Below are 25,085 nucleotides of genomic sequence, written 5' to 3'. Positions count from 1 at the left end.
TTGGATCCTAGTGTGCAGGGATATTAGGAAGTGAAAAAGAGCGTATTAAACATGGCCTTTTCATTTAAAAGTGAGTGATAGCTTTTGTTTCTTCCATGTTGCTTGCCCTTCATGCAATGTCTCCACAAGACACTAACATTATGGTTTGTAATATGCAAGTGTTCTAAACATGGGTTAATTCAAGAGGCATAAATATGATCGATCAAAATCAGTCAAGGCGTTTTATGATTGCCATAGTTATTTGATGTGTGGTTGATCTGATCAGGCAAAAGATATTATGTTGTCCCTCTGGCAGTTAAGCCCTACTATGTCAAACCAAGCAGAGATGCAGAGAAAATGGAACCTACTGCTTCTTAAAAATATGTACAAAATGATGTAGAAATGCAAATATTGGAGACCTCAGTGCTGACACTTGCCATTGCCCACAAAGAAGTGTTTACTCTGGTGATGTCTTCTGTTTACCCTTAGGTTTTTTTCTGTTTTGCTGTGGTGTTCTTTGCATCTGTACAAGCAGCATACTGGACAGTTACCAAAAGTGCTGAGGTAGGTGTGGTCTACATTTTATAATGCCAAGGAAGGTGACTGATAGCAAATAAAAATAGCAACATATATTATTTGTCAAAAGGAATATACAATTTCACTCATACTGTTTGCAAAATTCTCTCACTGATATAAACTGTGCCTTACACACATTTTCGAAATTCTATGTAGTCGCTTGAGTTTCTTTCAGCTTTCTTTGTATGTATCCACAACAGGATCATTAAACAGCAATACTTTGAAAGTTAAACAATTCCAAATATACAATGGAAAATCTGCTTTCTGATTGCTACATTCCCAGAATATTTGGGACAGCTGAGTTCATGGTTTAAGAGAACACTGGTAAACATACTCAGAAAAACTTCTAAAGATGGAAAGTTTTGGAATTATCCAGGGCATCCACAGGACTTCTTCCAGGGGGAGGGTAAAGGCTGCAGTCCTATACCTACTTACTTTGGAGTAAGCCCCATTGAATTCAATGAGACTGGCTCAATCTGGGGTAAGTAAGTATAGGGTTGCAGCCTTTGGCCTCCCCCTGGAAACACTGCTTCCCCTCCGCCCCCCGCCCCCAACACTCATGGAATTATCTGAGAAAGATTGGACAACACTCTGCTGCCTGCATATATAGCTTGTCTTCCCTGAAATTCATTGAAGTAGTCAGCCCTTTCTGTGGTTAGCCTGTATCTTCTCTACCTGCTCACAAGCTTTCTTTAGTCTCTTCTTCTTCTCACAGTGGTTGTGATTTTCTGATGGAACCCTGGCCTGAGGAAATGGAACATCAACTGTCATCTTTAATGTCCTATTATTGATTGATTGATTGATTGATTGATTGATTTTAATTGTTATTGGTATTGTTGTTCACCGCCTAGAGTCTTTGGAGGAGGCGGTATATAAGAAATTTTTAATAAATAAATATATAAATCTTTTCTCCTTAAGTGAAACTATGCAATACAATCCTTGGTGTTTGTATCCATTAGTAAGTTCCATATACTGTATTTATCTGAATCCAAGACAAGGTTTTTTCCAAGTTAAGAATATAAGAACAGCCCTGCTAGATCAGGCCCAAGGCCTATCTAGGCAAGCATCCTGTTTCACACCATGGCCCCCCAGATGCCACTGGGAAGCCAACAGGCAGTAGCTGAGGGCATGTCTTCTCCTGCTGTTACTCCCCTGCAACTGGTATTCAGAGGCATCCTGCTTCTGAGGCTGCAGGTGTCCTCTAGCCCTCAGATTAGTAGCCGTCGATAGACCTCTCTTCCATGAATTTATCTAAACCCCTCTTAAAGCCATCCAGGCTGTTGGCTGCCTCCACCTCTTGTGGCAGAGAATTCAATAGGTTGATTATACATTGTGTGAAAAAGTACTTCATTTTGTTGGTCCTAAATTTCTTGGCAATCAGTTTCATGGGATGACCCCTGGTTCTAGTGTTTTATAAGAAGGAGAAAATCTTCTCTCTTTCAACTTTCTCCACACCATGTGTGATTTCATAGACCTCTATCATGTCTCTCCCCGCCCCAAGTCATCCTTTTCCTAAACTAAAAAGCCCCAGTTGTTGTAGCCTTGCCCCGTAAGGAAGGTGCTCTAGCCCCCTGATTATCTTGGATACCCTCTTCTGCACCCTTTCCAGTTCTACCATGTACTTCTTAAGATATGGTGACCATAATTGTACAAGTACTCTAAGTGTGGCCACACCACACTTTTGTATAAGTGCATTACAATACTAGGAGTTTTATTTTCAACCCCAGTTGAGGTTGGGGTTTTTTGCCCCAGTATGCAAGTTTACACTTGCTAACATTGAACCGCATCTGCCATTTTGTTGCCCACTCTCCCAGTTTGGAAAGATCCTGTTGGAGATCCTTGCAAAAAATTTTGGATTTAACTACCCTAGATAGTTTGGTGTCTTCAAATTTGGACACCTTGATGCTTACTTCAGGAGAGGAGAGCTGGTCTTGTGGTAGCAAGCATGACTTGTCCCCATTGCTAAGCAGGGTCTGCCCTGGTTGCTTATGAATGGGAGACTTGATGTGTGAGCACTGCAAGATATTCCCCTCAGGGGATGAAGCCGCTCTGGGAAGAGCAGAAGGTTTCAAGTTCCCTCCCTAGCTTCTCCAAGATAGGACAAAATTTATTTATTTTTTAAATAGGACAAGATTTTTTTTATTGAACCAACAAACTACCAAAGCATACAGTACATTGCCAAAGCACAATTATATACAAAGTGGTTGTTTGAACATCAGATATCTACAAAGATTTACACACAAGGATTTGGAAACCCACAAGGTTATGAAGTATATGCAGGTAGTACTGTAACTCGGGGATGGGGGATTACAGGCACATCAGGTAATTGTGGGGGTTACGTCCAACGTCCAATTCCATAATTTGTCCCATTGCCATTTAGAAGAGATACACTTGTCTTTTTGCACATAACCACTGAGAGAGATTCCTGCCTGCAACCTTGGAGAAGCCGCTTCCAGTCTGTGAAGATAATACTGAGCTAGATAGACCAATGGTTTGACTCGGTATATGGCAGTTTCCTATGTTCCTATGTACCCCACCTTCTAGGTCACTTATGAATAAATTAAAAAGCACTGGTCCAAATAAAGGTTTCCCATGTGATCCCACATCTTACTTCCATCCATTTAAAGAACTGTCCATTTATTCCTACCCTCTGTTTCCTGTCCTTCAACCCGTTACCAATCCACACATGAACCTGTCCCCTTATCCCATGACTGCTAAGTTTTCTCAAGAGTTTTTGATGAGGAACTTGGTTGAAAGCTTTTTGAAAGACCAGATATACTATGGCAACTGGATCACCTTTATCCACACACCTGCTGACATTCTCAAAAAACTCCAAAAGGTTAGTGAGGCAAGGTTTACCCTTGCAGAAGCCATGCTGGTTCTCCTTCAGCAGGGCTTGTTCTTTTATATGCTTAACAATTTTATCCTTGAGAATGCTTTCCATCAATTGCCTGGAACAGATGTTAGGCTAACTGGCCCGTAATTTCCCAGATCCCCCGATCCTTTTTGAAGTTAGAATGTTCTTTGATCTTAGAAATTGTGGGATTGTCTTAAAATCAGAGTTCTGTTCCATTTGGGGAAATAGGTATAAGCTATATTTAACTTCTGTTTTTAAAGGGCTTGTCTTAAATGAAGAATTGTCTTCTATTTGGGTAAATACGGTAGTTCAGTGGGACTCACACCTTGATACTGTTTAGGATTGTGGCTATAATTTGATAGCTGGTTTGTTGCTGCCTCCTCCTTACATGCTGTAAAGATGCTGGAAATGTTTGACACTTCTTAAAGGAACAATACATGTTTACAAACATGTATCATACAAGTTGATACATTTAAATACCAGTTGCATGGGAGCAACAGCAAGAGAGAGAGAGAGAGTGCCCTCACCTTCTGCCTGTGGGCTTCTCAGGGGCATCTGGTGGGCCACTCTGTGAAACAAGATGCTGGACTGGATGGGCCTTGGGCCTGATCCAGGAAGAGAGCTGGTCTTGTGGTATCAAGCATGACTTTTCCCCTTTGCTAAGCAGGGTCCACCCTGGTTGCATATGAATGGGAGACTACATGTGAGCACTGTGAGATATTCCCCTCAGGGAATGGAGCCACACTGGGAAGAGCATTAGAAGGTTCCAAGTTCCATCCTTGGCATCTCCAAGATAGGGCTGAGAGAGATTCCTGCCTGCAATCTTGGAGAAGCTGCTTCCAGTCTTTGTAGACAATGCTGAGCTAGATGGACCAATGGTCAGACTTGGTATATGGCAGCTTCCTATGTTCCTATGCTGTTCTTACATTCTTATGTTAAGTGTAATAGGGATGTGCAAACCGGTTCGAACTCAACCCGGTTCAAATTCAAACCAGGGTGGTTTGATGGTTTGAATTAGAACCAAACCAGTCATCAGGTTCGAGCTGCAGGTTCTAATTCAAACCAAACGGGGGTGGTTTGATTCAAACTGATTTGAACTGGTTAAAATCAGTTTGAACCTCCAAAAGTGGGTGGGGTGGTAGCTGGCACCCATGGGTACCTACCAGCCAAACCCCAAAGCAATCGGACAGATGTACATTTTTAATGAATTTTTGAAATATTTTAATTATTTTTCTCATAGGGTATAATGGAACTCGAACCAGTCCATTATTCCCTATTGTGGAGCACCCATGGGTGCCAACAACCACCCAAACCCAAACCCTGAAGCAATCGGACACTCCAATTTTTCATGAATATTTGAAATATTTTTAATTATTTTTCTCATAGGGTATAATGGGACCTGAACCAGCCCACTATCCCCTATTGTGGAGCACCTAGGGGCACAAAAGTGGGGTGGGTGGTAGGCACCCAGGGGTGCCTACCACCCACGAAACCCCAAGGCAATCGGACACTCCTCTGATTATTGGTGAATTTTAAATGTATTTCCTCATAGGAATAATGAGGATTGCAGCAAATGTATAGCTTCACGTCGGGGGGGGAGGGGAAGGGGTGTCCTAAAGCAGAGTGTGGTGGCTGGTATTGCCCAAGGGGGGCCAGGAAGCTATCAGAATTATTTGAAAGGAATTGGGCAAAGGGCTGATTTTTAAGCGATTTTTTAATTTCACACGTCTTTAAGGTTTTTCTCCATAAAGAAGCATGGAGGTGTCAGTAAATATATAGCTTCACGTCAGGGGGGAAAGGGGTGGTCTAGAGCAGAGTGTGGTAGTTCCCAAGGTGGGCAAAGGGCTGATTTTTAAGTGATTTTTGAAGTTTATGTGTCTTTAAGGTTAGCAATGAGAGTGGATTCATGGTTTGTCATTGAAAATCTTATATGCTACCAAAGAATCTACACTCAGAACACCTCAGAAACAACAAAACCCGGTACCCCACAGGTTAGCAACCCATGGGGGTGGTTAGCACCCTCTGTGCACTACACCACCACTTACTCTGGGCCACTCCAGCACCCCACAAGCAGCTTTAAGGTTTTTCTCCATAGGGAAGAATGGAGGTTTCAGCAGCCCCATAACTGCACTTGGGGGGTGCTGGGGTGGCCCAGAGCGAGGGTGCCAACCACCCGCATGGGTTGCTAAAATCAGCCCTTTGCCCAATTCCTTTCAAATAATTCTGATAGCTTCCTTGCCCCCCCTTGGGCACTGCCACTCACCCACTTAGCTCTAGGCCACCCCTTTGCCCCCAACGTGAAGCTATACATTCAAGCTAAACTTTAAAGATGTGTAAACTTCAAAAATCACTTAAAAATCAGCCCTTTGCCCAGTTCCTTTCAAATAATTCTGATAGCTTCCTGGCCCCCCTTGGGAACTACCACCCACCACATTCTGCTCTAGGACGCCCCTTTCCCCCTGACGTGAAGCTATACATTTGCTGCAATCCTCATTATTCCCTATGAGGAGTTCAAAAATAGTTTTAAAATTCACCAATAATCAGAGGAGTGTCCGATTGCCTTGGGGTTTTGTGGGTGGTAGGCACCCCTGGGTGTACAACCCACCCCATTTTTGTGCCCCTAGGTGCTCCACAATAGGGGATATGGGCTGGTTCAGATCCCATTATACCCTATCAGAAAATAATTGAAAAATTTTCAAATACTTGATATTTGAAATAGATATTTGATTGATTTTTTGATAAATTGATATTTTATTGATTTTGATTAAAAAAATCGTAGGGGTGTCCGATTGCTTCGAGGAGAGGGTGGTTGTTGGCACCCATGGGTGCTCCACAATAGGGAATAATGGGCCGGTTCGAGTCCCATTATACCCTATGAAAGAAAAAGAAAAATAAATTTCAAAAATTCATAAAGAATCGTACAAGTGTCCGATTGCTTTGGGGTTAGGTGGCAGGTACCCATGGGTGCCAGCTACCACCCCATCCACTTTTGGAGGTTCAAACCAGTTTGAAATAGTTAAAAACAGTTCAAATTCAAACCGAACCAGGGGTGTTCGAGCAAAACCGAAACCGAACCACCCCCTCCTGGTTCAAACCCAGTTCAAAATCGAACTGAACCGGGCAAACTGGTTTTGTGCACATCCCTAAAGTGTAATTGTGTGAATAAATTCTGTGTAATGTCGGTGCCAGGGCAGAACACCATTGCGTGAAGAGGTTCAAAGAACCTGGGCTGCCACACCCTAGGGGCCATGCCTGACACCCCTGCCATGCTCCCTGTGTCTGACGTCTGATTCAGGGGGCGTGGCCATGTTAGCAAATGGGGTCCCACACCCTGTTTGGAAGTAAAATCCAGCCAGTACCGTGTCTGTAGCATGACCAAGATGACTTCCCCTGCTTGCAAAGACAGGGAGAGGCTTTTCCGGCCAGCCTGGGAGCCCAGCGCTGTTTGAAACCTCTCAAAAATTAAGCTGTGAGGCTCATACCTGAGCTTTGATAGTGCAATGTCACAGCATTCCCCACCTCCTTGTCAGAAGCCATTCTGCTGGGAGCTCTTTGGCAGCTCTGCCGCCTGATCTTCAAAGTCAAATTTAGGCATGGTCAGGTCAGAAGTGTCATGGCAGCAGCACCTCCACACAGAAGCCTTGACCCCATGGCAACTTTGCTGCCCAGAACAGGGTGGTCAACAAAAGGAAAAAGCTGAGCCAAGTGGAAGGGAAAGGCCATAGCTTGATGACAGTCCTCTTTCATTCAGTTCCTTTCCATCTGTGATTTATCTGTGAGCCTGTCTTCTCAGCGGCACCCTCGACAGTTCTGGAAGGAACTCCTGGTTCAGTCACCTTGCAACACAGATGGCCCCCTTGTGCTGCTTGTGGGGTTGAGGGATCCACTTGATGGCGCAGCTCTCAAGGCTTGACTCACTCACCCTTCCTCAATACAATCCTGCAATCCAAGTACTGTATGCAACTCTCTCCCACAATGCCAGTGGCTGCCAACCTTTTATGTTGTGCCATACAGTGATAGCAACCTAATACTTCAGATGGATGGAATCTGCCTCACTTCCATGTTCTGGAATCTGCCTCACTTCCATCCTTCTATAGGAGCCTTCTGGTGGTGCCGAACATGCTGAGGTTGCTGACCTGGACAGATAAGGGGTCCTTTAGTGCAGACTGGACCCTAAATCCTGAAGCTATGCATCCAGCTCATCATCAGGGAGCTCCTGAAAACTTCTCCAGAGTACCTTGCCAGAATTCATAGTCTAACCTAGCTCATAGCAGTTAAGATCTGCAGCACTTTAGCTCACATCTATGAGCTGGACTTTCTCTGACTCAAAACACTTTTGTCACTGACTACTAAACTAAAACTAAAAACTTAAACTTTTCCTCTAAAGAATTCTCCCCTGTCTTTTCTGATCTCTTCTGATCAGAGAATAGCTGCCCACATTCTCCACAATGAAGGATTTTTGGTGGCAATGACTCCATGTTCTTCCTTCTACAGAAGACATCACTTCTCTATGGGCAACAAGAGCAGTGGCACTCAAAGTACTGCTGCTCTTACCATTGGCCCACACCTGCCAGCTGCAGTTTACATGCAAACCCTGCTTGCAGCAGGCTAGCCAAAGGCATCTGCTTAGCTACTGTGGGAAACAAGATGCTGTACTAGATGGACTTCTAGTCTGTTCCAGCACAGCTGTTATGTTCTGTAAAGGGGTCTACAGATTTTGGCCAGATTTGGTAGCCAGCTATTATTTGTCCCTCCCTTGAGTCCTGTCATACATTTAGAAGACTCGGGGGGCGGGGGGGCGGTCAGTAGGATAGTTCTCTTACATCATGTCAGGCTTGGGTTGCCAGTCTGACTGAATGGCATGTTGCTGCTGCTGTTTTCTAAGTTACCATTGATTGCACTCAGGGACAGCCTATTGCAGACTCCCAGTGTTGGGTGCATCTTAAGCATCCTGATTCATGAATTATGCCCTTTTCATTTGTCAGAGCCAGTCCAGATAAGAAAAAGCAAATTGCTTGTCCAATATTCCCAACTGTACACTTTATACTAGCTAACTCTACCCACAGACATAACCAAAATATCAATCTCAACCCACATTGTACATTTAATTCTCAACTGGTAAATATTGAGGGAAAATACAGATCTGAATTCCAGTTTCTTGTTGAAGAGTCACTTGAGCAACATAATTGGTTACCTCTAGAACATCTTATACACTTTTAATCTTTTCCTGATGCTTTAGACCTCCTAAAGATGCAGCCCCATGGGATTCTGTGATCCAGGTTACTGGTGTTTGAACTGTGTGGCAAGGGTTCTGTTGTAGTTTTCTTCCCCCTTTAAAATTAAAAGAAAATGCAGAATTTGTCCCAGGGGATTCTGTGAGCCAGTCCGAGGAAGGCTGGTGTTTGAACTGTGTGAGAAAAGGGGTGTGTGAATTGTATGTATTCTCAAATTATCCTGTTTTTAGCAAAGCATGTATATATTATACCAATTAGCATATGTAAATTTTATGCAATTTTTTAATGCAAAGTGGAGACTTTATAGAGACTTTTTTTGGTGAACAGCCCCAGTTATTTCCACCTTTTTGGTGACAGATTTAGACTATTTTCACCACCTGGAACTGGCAACCCTAGTCACAGCACAGAGGAGTCATCTAACGGATTGGAGGGGACAAAGTGTAGTCACCTGAAATAGCTCTGCTGAATGATTTGCTGCAGTTGCAATGGAGACAGAGAACCACAAATGTAACTTAAGATACAGAGATGCAATAATAATAATTATACTTATGACTATTATGTACATACAGAAAGTCCCAATCCTAAAATATGGTCATACATGCATGCACACTTCTCAGTTACTACAACATCAGATATGAACTTGCATGAAGGGAGCAGATCAAACACAAGAAGAGCACTGCTTCATATCAGGCCAAGGTTCTGTCCAGTTCAGCATGCTGTCTCCAGTGGTGAGCAGCCAAGTGCCACCAGGAGGCCCACAAGCAGAGCATGAAAAAGACAACCCTCCCTATATCCCCACCAGCAACTGGATTTCAGAGATGGCACTGCCTCTGTGCCTGGAGGATTCATGGGCTATCACATACAATAGCCTTTCATAGACCTATCCCCTAAGAATTTGTCAAATCCCCCTTGATAGTCATCTAAACTAGTAGGCAGCACCATATTTTATGGCAAAGAATTATATACACGAATCATGCACTGCCTGAAGAAACACTTTCTTTTGTCTACTCTGAATTGACTGCTAGTCAGTTTCATTGGATCAACTTGCAGTTTCACCCAAACTGTGTACAGTAGTTCAAGAAGTATGCTTCCAACGAGGAGTGCTGCTTTTTTCCTCAAAAACAATCACAGGGAGCCTAATCCTGATTGGGGTCCTGGTGTGTGAGGAGGGGGAGATTCGCTCCTTTCCCTCACGCCATTCTCTTGCTGAAAATCCCGAAGCAGCTGTTGTCATGTTCCTCCTTAATAATCTTTTATCTACACTGAAAAGGCCCAGATGCTTAAACTTTTTGCTGTAGGGAAGATCCTCCAGCTCCCTAACCATTTTTCTCACCCCTGTCTGCTGCTGCTTTTCAGCCTCTGCTACACATTCTGAGATGGGATGACAGCGTTTCACAGTGTTCCCAATAAATTGGCTGATGGGGCCACACTTCTCTTTGCAGAAGCCATGCCAATTCCTTTTCATTAAAGCTTGTTCTTCTAAATGTTTAATAATTTTAGCTTTAATAATGTTTTCCAACATCTTGCTTATGACACAAGTTAGGCTAATGGAGCTTCAATTTCCTGGATCCCCCTGGATCCTTTTTCTTTTCTTTTCTTTTCTTTTCTTTTCTTTTCTTTTCAACTGTGGTGTTACATTAGCTACCTTCCATTCCTCCTTTGAGGAAGATGATTGTACTGATATTGCATATGTTTGTTCAGAGACCGACTATTTCATAGCCAAGCTCTTTAAGAAACCTCAGAGGTATAACTTTCAGATGTAGTGACTTGCTGATTTGTAATTTGCCAAACAGCCCTAGAATTTAATATCTTGTTACTTCAATCTATTATATTAATACTCCTGGGTGTGGCTTGGAATGTGCGTCCCAGAGCCCAGCTGATTGGCTGGGCAGCGGACGCGCCTGATTGGCTGAGGCGCACCCAGGAGGATTGGTTAATGCGGCGGCCCAGCCATGGAGGCCAGAGGTGGCGGGCCCAGCCGCGGAGGCAAGGCCCAGGAGGGGGGAAAGAAAGGGGGGGCAGAAGTGGCAGTGGGGAGGAGAGGTGGCTGGGCCCGGAAGCAGAGACTGGGGCAAAAGGGTGGGTGTAGAGGTAACCACCGGCCCCAAAGAGTGCACAGATGCTCTGTGCGGGGTCAGCTAGTTTGACTAAATTCTTCAGATGTGAGTGATGTCCAGCCTGTTCTAGATGGGGTTGCACTCCCCCTGAATGACCAGGTTCGGAGTCTGGTCATCAATCCAGCATTGTTGCTAGAGGCTCAAGTGGCCTCTGTGGCTCGAAGGGTCTTTTATCAGCTTGGGCTGATACACCAAGTGCGACTTTACTAGGGGTGTGCACAAAGCCAGTTTGCCTGGTTCAGAAAGCCCCCCAGCTGGACCAGTTCAATGTCAAACTGGTTTCAGGTTGAGCCAGTTGGCACATCCCTAGACCTTATCTGGATAGAGATAGCTTGGCCAATTACTCATGCGCTGGTGATCTCTCGCTTAGATTACTACAATGCATTGTATGTGAGGCTGCCTTTGAAAATGATCCAGAAACTGCAGCTGGTACAAAATAGGGCTGCAAGATTATTAACTGACACTGGACGTTTTGGTCATATTATGCTGGTGCTGTGTCAGCTGCACTGGCTCCCAGTCCATTTCCGGACACAATTCAAAGTGCTGGTTTTAACCTTTACAGCTCTAAATGGCTTGGAACCGGGTTACCTGAGAGAGCACCTTGCTCCATATGTCCCTACTTCCATATGTCCTTAGGATCTTTTTTGGAGGCCCTGCTCTAAGTGCCTCAACCAAACAAGGTGAGGTGAGTGGATATTAGGGAGAGGGCCTTTTCAGTCATCACACTGCATTTATGGAACAGCCTCCACAGTGAGGTCCACCTGGCTCCACCACTGTGTTCTTTTAGATGCCAGGTGAAGATATTTCTGCTCAGTCAGGCTTTTTAAAATTGTTTTTAAAAAAAGATTTAAAATTGTTTTGGGGTGTGTGTGTGTGTGTGTGTTGATTTGATGTGTGTTATGTGTTTTATTGGGTATTTTAATATTGCATTACGTAGGGAACAATTCATTGTGGGTGGCTAAGGAATAGAATGGTTTTTATTATTTCATTTCATTTCATTTCATTATGTCCTCCCCAAAAACTCTGGCAAGATTTAGACATGGATTTTCATCCAACATTTCCCACAGTGAAGACTAATACAAAGAACTGATTTAGGGGCAGTTTGGATGATACTCCATCCAACCTATCCTGAACACATGGGGCAGGAATGGGCATGTATATCTCTGACCTCTCAGCACACTACCATTAACTACTTCTTGGTCAGTATTCCAGTTAGAGTGGAGACGTGCATGGGCCCAGGTCAGTGGACATCTCATCTGAACTGGCTCTTAGTATCTCTGCAGTCCCCCTTTCCTCCTTCTTAACTCCTTTCATATCTGAGTGTGTATCCCATTTACACTGTGATATCCTATGAATCCTATTAAACTGGCTCAAAATATTTTCAGATGGGGTTATCTGTTCCTATTCTGGGCCACTAGTAGTTGTGTGCAACTAATTATGTATGACTAGAACTGGACTGGGGCCCAAGTAATTTAGAAAACTTCAGAGGAGAGGCAAGGGACCCCCATGCTGTTTAACATCTACATGAAGCTGCTGGGAGAGGTCATCCGGGGATTTGGACTGAGTTGTCAGCAATATGTGGATGACACTCAGCTCTATCTCTCCTTGTCACCTGATCCTAGGGAGGCAGTGGATGTCCTGAATCGGGGGCTGGAGGCTGTGATGGGTTGGATGTGGGCTAACAAACTGAAATTGAATCCGGATAAGACGGAGGTACTGTTGGTCAGTAGGAGAGCCAATCGGGATGAGGAGATTTTACCGGTTCTGGATGGGGTTGCACTCCCTTTGAAGGAGCAAGTACGCAGCTTGGGGGTACTACTGGACCCGGCTCTGCTTTTGGAAGCTCAGGTGGAGGCGGTGGACAGGGGTGCCTTTGCACGGCTTCGGCTGGTGCGCCAGCTGCGTACCTTTCTCGAGAAGGCAGATCTGGCCACAGTTACCCACGCCTTAGTCACGTTGCGGCTGGATTACTGTAACGCGCTCTGCGTGGGGCTGCCCTTGAAGAATATCCGGAAACTGCAGCTAGTGCAAAACGTGGCAGCAAGGGTTTTATCCGGAGCTGCCTGTTGGGACCATATCACCCCCATTTTGAAAGAGCTGCACTGGCTGTCAGTTCGTTTCCGGGTCCAATTCAAGGTGCTGGTTTTGACCTTTAAAGCCCTAAATGGTTTGGGCCCAGGGTATTTGAGGGACCGCCTGCTCCCAAGGGCTGCTGCCTGCTTGACGAGGACATCTGGGGGGGCCCTGCTCCGGGTGCCAACAATGAGGGAGGCCCGGCTGTCGTGAACTCGGGACAGGGCCTTCTCTGTTGCTGCTCCTAGACTCTGGAGTGCTCTCCCAGTGGCCATTCATTCCTCAGACTCCATCACGGCTTTTAGAAAGCTTTTAAAGACTTGGCTTTTTACCCAGGCTTTTACATGATCGTTTTTACTGCTGCTTCTGTGTGTTTTTATCTGTTGTATTGTTTTTATGCCTGTTTTATATGTTTTTAGCTTGATGTTTTTATTGCTTGATGTTTTTATTGCTTTTTATTGTATGTTTTAATTTTTTGTAAACTGCCTTGGGGTTTTCTTTTAACGAAAGGTGGTATAGAAATGTAAAAATAAATAAATAAATAAAAATCTTCAATCCATTTTGAGTACTTCGGAGCAAATTCATTGTTCTTAGTGGACTTACTAAAAGATTTGAAGAATGTAGCCCAGAACTGAAAAACACTGAGATTCCCTCTCCTCAAATGTCAGCAGGAAGACACATTAATATACAGGGGTCAGGTCCTCCTCTTCATGAAGCAGATGCTAAGAGATCCAGTCTAGTACTTTTCCTTTGGATAAAGTCAAAATGATGCCTCGTAACATAATGTAATGAGATTATGAAATAGAGTGGAGGAACTATGTTCTTCTGCATCTCTTTATCCCTTTCCCAACCACAGCCTATTTGGTAACAAAGGCAGCTTTATAACAAAAGATGGCCCCACCCCTCCTCCCGAAGGGATTCTCTGCTTGTGAAAGCCAGATGTTGTAAACAACGTTTTGTTAACTTAGCCCATTATATACAGTCCATAAACAGGGAAATTGATGTCTAAATGAAACAACAGATGATCCTTTATAAACCAGTCTGTTTGTAGAGCTGAGGAAATCTCCTTTGGTTAGGCTCAAGTTATTTATGAAAAATATGCAAGAATCAGAAGAGGATTTGGTTTTTTGAATCCAATTCTGCGCCTCAGTTTTCAAAATTCATTTCTTTCTTTATTGTAGTAGCCGCAGGCTTTCAGCATAAATAAATCAATGCAAAAATTCAACACAATACGAAACAGAATGTACTACAAAACTGCATTCTTCCTTCCACTCTATTATTTGTTCCCTGCCTTGCAGCAGATAAACAGGAGGAAGAAGAGTGGCAGTGGTGGTGATGAAGGCAGCAGGGGCACTGCTACTGGTGGCAAGTAGGGGTAACCTTCCACCTTCTAATGTGGTGGTTGGTGAGGCAGGTGGCCAGAAGTGGAGGGCTGGCAAAAGTAGCTAGTCTGTCTCAGGTGGCCATCTTGCTGCAACCCGTTCCTGGGCTGACCCTGTAAAGGTCTGAAAGACCCCTTGGCTCAGCTGGGTGAACAAATGATTGCTAGTTCCTCAGTTAGGAAATCCCCTGCTAACTGAGCAAGGAGGCACCTTTTAAAAGTGGTGATTCTCTTTATTTAGCAGGGGGAGAGCAACTGGCCCTATCCAGCGCCGGACTGGGGGCACTGAGAGGGTGGTAGAATGTATGTGGGGAGGGCACTGGGTTTTGAGCAGAAGGGGTGATTAAGGGTGGGAGTATTCACTGCTGCCGAGTGTGGTGGGGCACAGGGGCGCCCTGCAGGTGGGGCGCACCAGGAATATGCCCTCTTGCCCTGTGGGCCAGTCCGAGCCCTGCCCCATCCATCTTCAGCGCAGCCTCCCTCCAGTGGCTGTTGCTAGTGTCTATCTTATGTTACTTTTTTAGATTGTGAGCCCTTTGGGAAATAAGAGCCTCCCTTTCTCTAACAGTCTCAGAATACTTTTTTCCCCCACCCAAGCTTTTTAACTTGACTGTGGTTTTTAATTGTTTTCCGGTTTTCATTTGTAATCTATTTTATGTTGTAAACCTCCCAGAGAATGGAAGATTGGGGAGGCCTACAAATCTGAAAAATAAATTAAAATAAAATAAATTCCAAACATCATTAATGATTTTTTGGCATGATTAGATTTGTAGACAGACACAGAATTAGTTCACATACTGTAATGGTTCCAACAAGGCCACATATTTTATTGCTTTTGGTTGTGCTTTGTTTTGTTTTTGCTTCATTCTCCAACTGACTTTTATTAGCTCATGGCCAATGTTCCTGCGTTTCTAGCACCACCTGTTGTGCTACTAATTATATTGCCTGTAACTATCCAATCCACCCGGGGGAGATTATAGGTACATCACATGTACACCAACGGATCTGACAGTGGGAATGCAGTTGTCAGTTTCATCAGAAATGTTAATCGGTACACATGCTGAAGGAATTGTTTTTGACTCCACCATTACCATTATGAAGGTATTAGTGCAAAAGCTAAATGTTCTCTGGCAACAAAATGGCTCCCCAATTCTTCTTTTTCCTCATTCCCAGTTGACTCATTTGGAAGCTTCTTGATGCCATATATGAACATTAATTCTGATAAAGATGATTAGGGTCAAAAGAAGGTAATCTCACTTCCAAGTTCGTTGCATATTAGGCTTCCCACTAGTATGGCTTCCTCGACAGTGGGCCTTCTAAGGCTTAGAGCCAAAGATTCAACAGGCCCTTACAGGGATGAATTGCCCATCGTGTCGGATCCTTCTACGAGGACTAAGTCCTGAATCGGTGCTTGACAAGTACAATTGACTGTAACTGGTACAGTGCTGTGGCTGCTATGATACAAATAAAGGGCAGTAGTACATAGGCTTGTGCATGGCCCAAAATGATGGGTTGTGATCCAACCCAATAATGAGGCTGTGGCCCCTCCCAGCTATTGTGCTGTGTATGTCCAGTCAGGGCTGGTTAGAGACCCAACATCTCTGTTGGACCCTCCCCATCTTCCCCAGATGGATGCAGGGGACAGGGCTGCATGTGGCTTTGGAGGGAGCTGCATGTGGCTCTGGAGGGAGCACTAAACTAGCTGCCTTGCCAGCAAAGATTGGTTTCTAAAAGCATTTTTGCCTTAGCTCTCAAACTAGAAACCTGAGTAGCCTGGGTAATTCCAGCAGCAGCTGGGCTGTTCAGGCACCTAGAAGGACAGCTTTCCTTTGAAGGCCAGTGGGTAAGAGGGAATTGGGAGCCAGCTGTGGGAGATCTGGGTGGGGGGATTTGTGCATGGCATGCTCTGCACTCCACATCGGTGGGTGGGGAGATTTGGTGTTGAAGGAAAACTGAGAGGCATGTACTCTGGCATGTGAAGTGGGGGAGACAGGTGTGCTCTGCAGGGCTGAGGGCAACAGCTCACCAAGCTACCTCAGGCTCCAGGGGCCTTGGGTCAGGCCTGTGTGCAATGCAAGGAATATCTGGCATACTTATTTTAATACACAGCATTTTTCAGCTTTCTCAACCAAAATTTCAGTGTCTGGACTGAATAGAAAAAGTCTTGAAGAGATATGAGATTGCACTTTGAATAGATGATGTATATGCAATAAGCCTGCTGAAATCAGTAGACACTTTTCATGTGACTTCCGTAGGCCTCAGTTAACACACTTACTGCTTTCCTTGGTTCTGTTCTCTGTATTATTGATTGTTCTCTTCTGAAAAGCTACAATTTGCCTTCGGCCCACACAAATCAATAAGGAAAAGGAGGGGAAGAAAGAAGAAATAAAAGAAATGGAAATCCACCATCTCCCTGATAAAGCCAAGATCAATTGTCTTCTTCTGACTGCTAGCCAATGGTTCAGATTTCTCAGAAACTTCAGTGCTTTTCATAAAACATTTAGCATCTGATTCACTTATTTATGAAGACAAAGGAAGTTGGGCATTTACCATGGTAGCTTATCACAGTGTGTATGTAACCAATGGTTACGATGGTGTTGATTGCATCCTACCAAGGGGTGAGGAGAATTTTTTTATTTCTCTGCTAACCTAACCTTTTGATGTGAGTTTTTGAACAAATGTGTGGTAAACCTCTTCTAAGTTCTGACTACTTGGATTATTGTCTTAACAAATTGTTATATGCATGCTGTAGCAACTTATCATTCAGTAAATGTATTTATCTTTATTCTGCCTTCATTCTAGTGCCTGTTCCATTAGTCTATATATTAGTCTATATTAGCCTGTTCCATTAGTCTTTCTCTCACAAAATACAAGTTGCAATCCTTATATGCACGGGTTCACAAACACAATCACTGGATCATAACTAAGCTTCCATCTCCAGTTTAATTCTTGAGATGGAAGATCTACTTTCTGCCCAATGAAAATGCTGTGACAGTTTAGCATTTCTGAACCACCACAGTTAGTCACAAAATCCGATGTCAGGCAGAACATGCTTTAAGTGGTTCTGATTGGTCGGGTGATTGGCATACGGGGTATGTTTTCTGATACACTAGTTGTTCCTGGGATCATGACCCTGGAAGGGCAGCAGTATGGCCAAATGAGGGAAAGCTGGCCATTGGAGACAGTGGGCCATGGCAAGATGGTGAGTGAGATCAGGCCCATGCTAGGTAGAGGAGGAATGCAGCTGGCCAGTGCTGTTAAGGAATGCAGATTACAGTTGGACTAGACTGAGCCCTCAAGGATGGAAACATGGTTGTGGCAACCAAAAATAATGGTTAATCACCAAGCCAAGCTGCAATTTTGGATCACTTAACTGAGAAGAAATGCTACTGGTGGTGCTTGGAATATGTTGTACTGCAGGGGAAGGCAACCCTCTCCTGCTATTGAATTACAACTCCCCTCATTCCAATAAATTGTGTCTGGGGATGGGAGTTGTAGTTCGGCAACAGCTGGAGAGCCAAGGTTACCTAACCCTGATATATTGCAATCTTGATTGGTATAATTTGAGGGGATGTTCTGGATGACTTTCTAACATGATACTAGCCCCATACTCATAAGCAATTGTAATAGAAACGGTTTATCTACACTTCTCAGACATCTGCTTTTTGAAAACATTTACAGGAATCAGATATGTCTGTTCCGTATAATGATAAGAATCCATTTTTCCTCTCCTGTCAGGAGGTTTGTGGCAAGAACTTGTGTTTTTAACAAATACTGAAATACAGTTGAAGGTTTCTGTGTATTCTCTTTTGTAATAAAGCCAAATCAAATACTACTCTTTTAGTCTGTGAATCAATCTTGTAGATTTGTTTACTTGGATGATTTCCTTTTTTCACCAGAAGAAAGCACTTATGTGTTGAATTCTAAGCCAGCATTGAATATTTATGTCAGCTGTTCTATCAGCAGTTTTGGCTGGGCTGGTGTCAATGGAAGATTCTTTGGAGGATCCTTTGGAGGATTCTTTGCAACTTTATGACTTTATTTGTTGCTGTCATTTGATTCAGCCTCAAGAGCTTTGCAGGCAGGGTGGTATGCACTCTGTACTAAATAAATTGCAATTTGGAGTCAAGGCAGTCAAAATTCTCTCTCTAAAAAAACCCCAACCAACCAAGCTGGATTCTGCAACCAATATTACAAATTGAGTGGCTGTACATAATCTATCCTACTTCAAATTTATTCTAGTTTTACAGTTTATTCTAGTTTTGCTAGGCATGAGGTGGGCAAGGAACAATGAAGTTCCATCTTCAACCCAGCTCCAACCACTTGGAATCTTATTCAGCCGCCTTTCTGGCTCCTGAGATTTCAGCAAACATTACCCACACAATTTGAATTAAGTACACACACTAAAAAACTGAAAGTTCTGATTCTCAGGATGATGAACTCTATACCCAGAACTACATTGTTTCCTTTTTCTGTTCTTCTGAAGAATCATAGTGTGCCCACTGTAATTGCCTGATTATGGCTGCTGCTGGTATCTACCTTGTTTTTCTTTTTAGATTGTGAGCCTTTGGGGGACAGGGGACCATCTTTTTCCTATTATTCTTTATCTATGTACATCATTTGAAAACCTTTCTGTTGAAAATGACAGGTGTGAACTAACCCTATTATATCCTTCCTTCAGTTATTTAGTAGGGATGTGAACAGATAGATATGGCGTGTCCAGTAGGGAATTGCCGAATCACTTTGGCAGGGTGGGGAGCAGTACCTTTAAGCACACATAAAGCTAGTCCTTACTTGCTCTTCTGCTGCCCCACCAAATTTCCTGGTGCAGTGCTGCACCACTCAGAAGTCCACACGCAGCTGTAGAGCTGCACCTAGCAGCCTATGTGTGGCGAGACACACATGGCTGACCACACACATGGCCACTGGGCATGCACGGTGGCCATGTGTGTCCTGCTGCAGTGCACAGACTTCTGAGGAGTGGAGGAGCAGGTAAGGACCAGCTTTGCTTGTGCTTAAAAGTACATCTTCCCACCCCACCAAAATGATTTGTACACATCCTTATTATTTAGCCTGGAGAAGAGAAGATTAAGGGGAGATATGATCACCAGAATTAAATATCTGAAGGGCTGCCACATAGAAGGAGGAGTGAACATGTTCTCTGCTGCTACTGCAAGCAGGATGTGAACCAATGGGTTGAAATTAGAAGGTAGCAGATTCAAGCTAAATGTTCATATTAATTTCCTAATTGCAAGAGTTGTTCTACAGTGGAACTGTCTGCTTTGCATAGTGGCAGGCTCTCATTGGCTAGAGGTTTTCAGAGACTGTATGGCCATCTGTCAGGGATGCTGTAGTCTATTTCTGCACCGAGCAGGGGCTGGACTAGAAGATAACAAAGTCCTTTACTAATTCTGTTGTTCTAATCCTTCTTATTGATATGCCATCTTTGTAGGTTGAAGATGCAATGCTGGATGTATATGACTTTGTTTATGAGGATATAAGAAGCAACTCGTCCAACACCAGAAGACAGGAGCTACTTACCATCCACAAAACGGTGAACTGCTCACATGGTTTGGGATAGGCTATTCCTAAGAAACCTCTTTCTAGAACTCAGAACCTAATCCATAAACAGTCTGCTTTACTTCAGTAGGATTCCTTTCTCATAAGTCTACAAATAATTTCACATATGATCCAGCCAAACCTAAGCACGTTTAAGTCCCATTGATTTTCTTGGGAGAAAGTTAAGCACATGCTCAACTCCCTTTGAAACCAAAGGGACTTTGAATGTGCTTTTAACTTTGGCTGGATCTTGTCCTTTAGCCCTGAGAGCATGAAGTACAAGTTTTTGTAACTGATGCACTTGTCTTTTAATTCTTCACTATGACCTAGCATGGTGAAATAGATTAGTATCTGAAAAGACTATGGAAACTTCTCTAAAATGAGGAGCTTGGTGAAAAGAAAACTGAAAGGGACAATCAAGAGAGTCACTTCACTCCAGAAAGGAATATCAGGAGAGTCACCTAGCTCCAGAATCTATGGAATTTATTTAAAACCACAAAAGAAGCCCAGTTAGAATATATACCAAAAAGGAGGAAAGGTACCACCAAGTCTGGGAGGATACCAGCTTGGCTAATGAGTAAAGTCAAGGAAGCTATAAAGGGGAAGAAGACTTCATTCAGAAATTGAAAGCCCTGCCCAAATGAACAGAAAGTTACTCAAACCCTGGCAAAAAAAAGTGAGGAGACAATAAGGGAAGTGAAAAGAGTTTGAGAACATTCAGCTAAAAGCATCAAGGGGAAATAAAAATTTCTTTAAAAACATCAGAAGCAGGAAACCTGCCAGGGAGGCAGTTGATGATGAGGGAGATGAAAGGGATTATTAAAGAGAATATGGAGATTGCAGAGAGGCTAAATGAGTTCTTTGCATCTGTCTTCATGGCAGAGGATATTGAGCATATACCTTTTCTTGAATCAGGCTTTTCAGAGATGGAGGCTAAAGATCTGAGCCAGATAGAGGTGACGAGAGATGACATTCTAAATTTTCTGAAAAAAATTAAAAATTAACAAATCACCAGGGCCAGATGGCATCCACCCAAGAATCCTTAAAGAACTTCAAATGTGAAATTGCCAACCTCCTTCCAAAAATATGTACCTTATCCGTACAATCAGGCTATGTAACATCAATTTTCAAAAAGGGATCCAGGGGGATCTGGGAAATTACAGGCTGGTTAGCATAACGTCTGTTGCAGGCAAACTAATAGAATGCATTCTCAAGGATAAAATTGTTAAGGATATAGAAGCACAGGCCATGCTGAAGGAGAATCAGCATGGCTTCTGCAAAGGTGAATCTTTCCTCAACAACCTTTTGGAGTTCTTTGAGAGTGTCAAGAGCGTGTAGATGACAGCGATCCAGTTGACATAGTATACTCGGACTTTCAAAAAGCTTTCAATGAAGTTCCTCATCAAGACTCTTAATAAAACCAACAGTCATGGGATAAGGGGACAGGTTCATGTGTGGATGGGTAACAGGTTGAAGGACAGGAAACAGAGGGTAGGAATAAATGGACAGTTCTCTAAATGGAGGGAAGTAAGAAGTGGGATCACCTGGGGAATCTGTATTGGGACCAGTGCTTTTTAATTTATTCATAAATGATCTAGAAGTTGGGGTAATCATCGAGGTGTCCAAATTTGCAGATGACACAAAACTATTTAGAGGAATGAAATTGTCCAGCAGGCAGGTGGCTGTTGGGGCGGGACCAGGGACAGAACCAGCAGAGGGGAAAGCTGTGTGGCTGGCTGGGAGCAAGACAGAGTGGTCATGACTGCAGGGAGCTCTCGGGGAGTGGCTGGGCCAGCATGTCTATAGTGAAGCGCTTCCAGATGACATCAACAAGGCTCCTTGCAGGGAAAGGGGGGGGGCAAGAGGGTGCAGAGGGAGGAACAAGCTGGGAAGCAGCTGAGGGGAATGTGAATCAAAGGGGCTTAATAAAGCAGGGCAGATGCCCAATTAATAGGTGTGGCGGTTGCGTGATCTGCCAGCAAGGAATTAAGGCTGGCACAGCCTTAATGAGGGGCAGTTGGAGGGCGAGTGGTGGAGATCTCTGGTGAGAGACTGCACAGTGACCCCAAGGGGCCCAGAGGAGAAGGAACCAGGTGAACAAGAACCCCCTCCCCTCAAGCACTCTGAGGCCCTGCCATCAGGAGGAACGGCTCTGGAGATACTAGTGTCTTGGCAGAAATCCAAAACAGATTGCGAGGAGCTCCAAAAGGATCTCTCCAAACTGGGGGAGTGGGCAACAAAATGGCAAATGCATTTCAGCGTTAGCAAGTACAAAGTGATGCATATTGGGGCAAAAACCCACACACCCAACTTCACATATACACTGATGGAGTTTGAAAACGTTGACTCAATGTGCGGCAGTTGTGAAAAAGGCCAATTCCATGCCAGGGATCATTAGGAAGGGGATTGGAAATAAAACTTCTAATATCATAATGCCCTTATACAAATCTATGGTGTGGCCACATTTTGAGTACTGTGTACAGTTCGGGTCACCATACCTCAGAAATGACATTATAGAACCGGAAAAGGTGCAGACGAGAGCAACCAAGATTATCAGGGGCCTAGAGCACCTTCTTTACCAGGCAAGTTACAGCACCTGAGGCTTTTTAGTTTGCAGGGGAGGGGGGGAAGACTGAGGAGAGACATGATAGTAGTCTATAAAATTATGGTGTGCAGAGAGTGGATAGAAATAAATTTTTCTCCCTCCTAGAAAACCAGGGGTCATCCCATGAAACTGATTGCCAAGAAATTTAGGACTGACCAAAGAAAGTACTTTTTCAAACAACCTGTGGAATTCTCTGCCACAAGATGTGGGGATAGCCACCAGTCTGCATGGCTTCAAGAAAGGCTTAGACCACCTCAAGCCTAAGTGGCAAGATGCCTCTAGCTGCAGAAGAGCAACAGCAGGGGAGAGGGCATGCCCTCAGCTTTTGCCTGTGAGCTTCCCAGAGGCATCAGGTGGCCAATGTAACAGGATGCTAGACTAGATAGGCCTTGGGTCTGGTCCACTTGGGCTGTTCTTATGTTCTTAAGACCAAGGCAGGGAAATATCTCCATTAAAGCAAGCATCAAAAGTCCCAGTGAATTGCTGAGATGTTTATTTTTGTTGCCCACTTTTTGAATTATTGATTCCCAATATTTCTAATAGCCTATTTCTAGCTATGGGGTTTAGGATCTTGACCAGTTGCTTGCCCACTGCCTAGAAAATGAAGCACACACTCCAAGAATATTTTTTAAAAATTACATTTAAAATAGGTTAGGAAAACTAATCTTCAAATGTCTAAACATATTCTGTTGGCATCTCACCACTCCAGGCAGTCTGCAAACCAGTCTCAGCAACACAGAGGATTGAACCCAGAACTGGAGACCCAATGAAAAATTTGAAGAAAAACCACAGTTCGGTGGGTGGGGCCTAAAGCCAGAGCTCAAAGCTACAGAATTAAATAGCTCAAATAAGAGAAAATAATAGCTCAAAGCTATAAAATCAGAGAGGCTAAAAACCCAAATCCATGGCTTAAAATTTTACAGTATATTTCCTCAGGTGACGGTCTTAGCCTCCCAAGGTATGATCTTGAGGTACTTGTTAGTTTTTGATAGGTTATTTCAAATTAGACAATACCACCATCTAATCAGAAAGATGCCATTTAGAATGTAATTTTATATTTTAATGACAATTACATCGTTTGCACAAATATAAATGTTGATAACTGTTGCATTGCTTGCAAATATATATTGGGTTTAGGTGATTTATTGGTCATTTGTTTAAGACTAGTGAGCGAACACCTGGCAGGAAAACCCCATCTGAGTTCTTGTGGTATTTTCTTTCAAAACATCCTAACTATGGTACTTCATTTACTTAACTGACCAACAGCCATGGCAAACTTCCCTTTCTTCCTAGGTACAGAGCTTGCAAAGCAAAAATAACTCATGCTCAGTTCAGTTCAAGTCTGTACTGTGGTCTATGACCACCAACAAACAAACAGAAATAACTCATGCTGTCAGCAAGACCTTTATGAACAGTTTTGAAACAAGATATTTAGATATGGATTCTTGATTAAAAGTATAGAAGCCATTTATGTGATACAGGTGAACCCCAGTATCCACAGAGGTATCTTCTCCGCTACAACAGTATCCTACAGAGGGATGATGGGGCTGCAGATACCGAGGCATTGTGTCAATGGGTTTTAGGGGGTTGGTTCTTGGAGGTTCCAGAAACAGTGAAAAATGACAAAAAGGCCCTCAAAACAGAAAAAAAAGGTGTCCTGCTGTGCTCTGAGGGTTTCCAAGTGCCCAGCAGTGCCCCCCAAAAGTTCCGAATCCAGCTTTTCCCCACAAAAAAATCATGTTTTTTTTAAAAAACACAAATGAGCCACAAAATGGCTCATCTCCTCAAAATGGTGGCTGTAAATGACCTCAGAGGTCTTTTCCGGCCACCCCAAACCCACGGATATGTGGAATTAACCCTTTGCAACCCTCTCCATCCACATATGCCAAGGTCAGGTGTCGATTACCTGACCGCAGATCCGCAAAACCACAGATGCTGGATCTACAAATGCCAAGGTTCACATGTAATTGTAGTTGGGAATGATGGGAGTTGTAGTCCAACAACATCTGGAGACTCAAGTTTGAGGACCCCTATTCTAATATCTCTGAGACTGCAGGCCATACAACAAACTTAAATGAATGAGTTTGCTCACTCAGTCATTCTAACCCATTGATTCTTAGTCTTTCCTAAATTGCTGTTCATGATGCCTAGCTGAAAGGTTTCCAGACTGGAGGAGGGGAGGATAAGTATCCAGGGAGGACCCAATGAAGCTGCCCAAGGGGAGCAGAGTGGAGAAAGAGGCATAAAAACATGCCATGAGTGGGTGGAGCTCTGCAGCTAGTGCATGCCAGAATATTGTAATCCTCCTTTAGCAGTAAGGAGCCATGAAAGAAATATCCGTAGTGTAAAGATGCGCAAGACCCAACAATGAAGACGAAATGTTTGGAGAGGGAAAGAAGCATGCAAGTCCTTTACAGATGTAGCTGACGAAAGAAATACCATAGCCATGTGCTGTAGGAGCTGTTTTTGATAAAGATCTATTTGGAGCCATAGGGGAAGATGAAAATTTGCTCATTTGGTTTATGGACTCTTCCCTTCTTTCTATTCTAACACAGAGAACTCAAAGCCATTTTTTGCGCTTCGAATGACAGTCTTTCTGGAAAGTATTTTCCCAACCATAATTATACAGCCTGTGCTCTGATCCTCTGGACATCAGTGAGGCAAATAGAAAAGCATGACACTCCCCATTTTACAGATGGGGAAC

General features: G+C 43.6%; 1 protein-coding gene across 1 annotated transcript in view; it reads left to right on the top strand.

The window, feature by feature from the left end:
* TSPAN32 (tetraspanin 32) overlaps positions 1–25,085 on the top strand; it is a 53,233-nt gene that overhangs the window by 20,847 nt on the left and 7,301 nt on the right. The window contains exons 4-5 of the mRNA XM_053287319.1: positions 469–543; positions 19,670–19,771. Coding sequence (XP_053143294.1) covers positions 469–543; positions 19,670–19,771 — 177 coding nt within the window. The remainder of the gene's footprint in view (positions 1–468; positions 544–19,669; positions 19,772–25,085) is intronic.

The sequence above is a fragment of the Hemicordylus capensis genome, chromosome 1, assembly GCF_027244095.1.
Source record: "Hemicordylus capensis ecotype Gifberg chromosome 1, rHemCap1.1.pri, whole genome shotgun sequence".
Taxonomy (NCBI): Eukaryota; Metazoa; Chordata; class Lepidosauria; order Squamata; family Cordylidae; genus Hemicordylus; species Hemicordylus capensis.
Note: the sequence above shows the minus strand (reverse complement) of the source record. Positions and strands in the feature narration are given on the sequence as shown.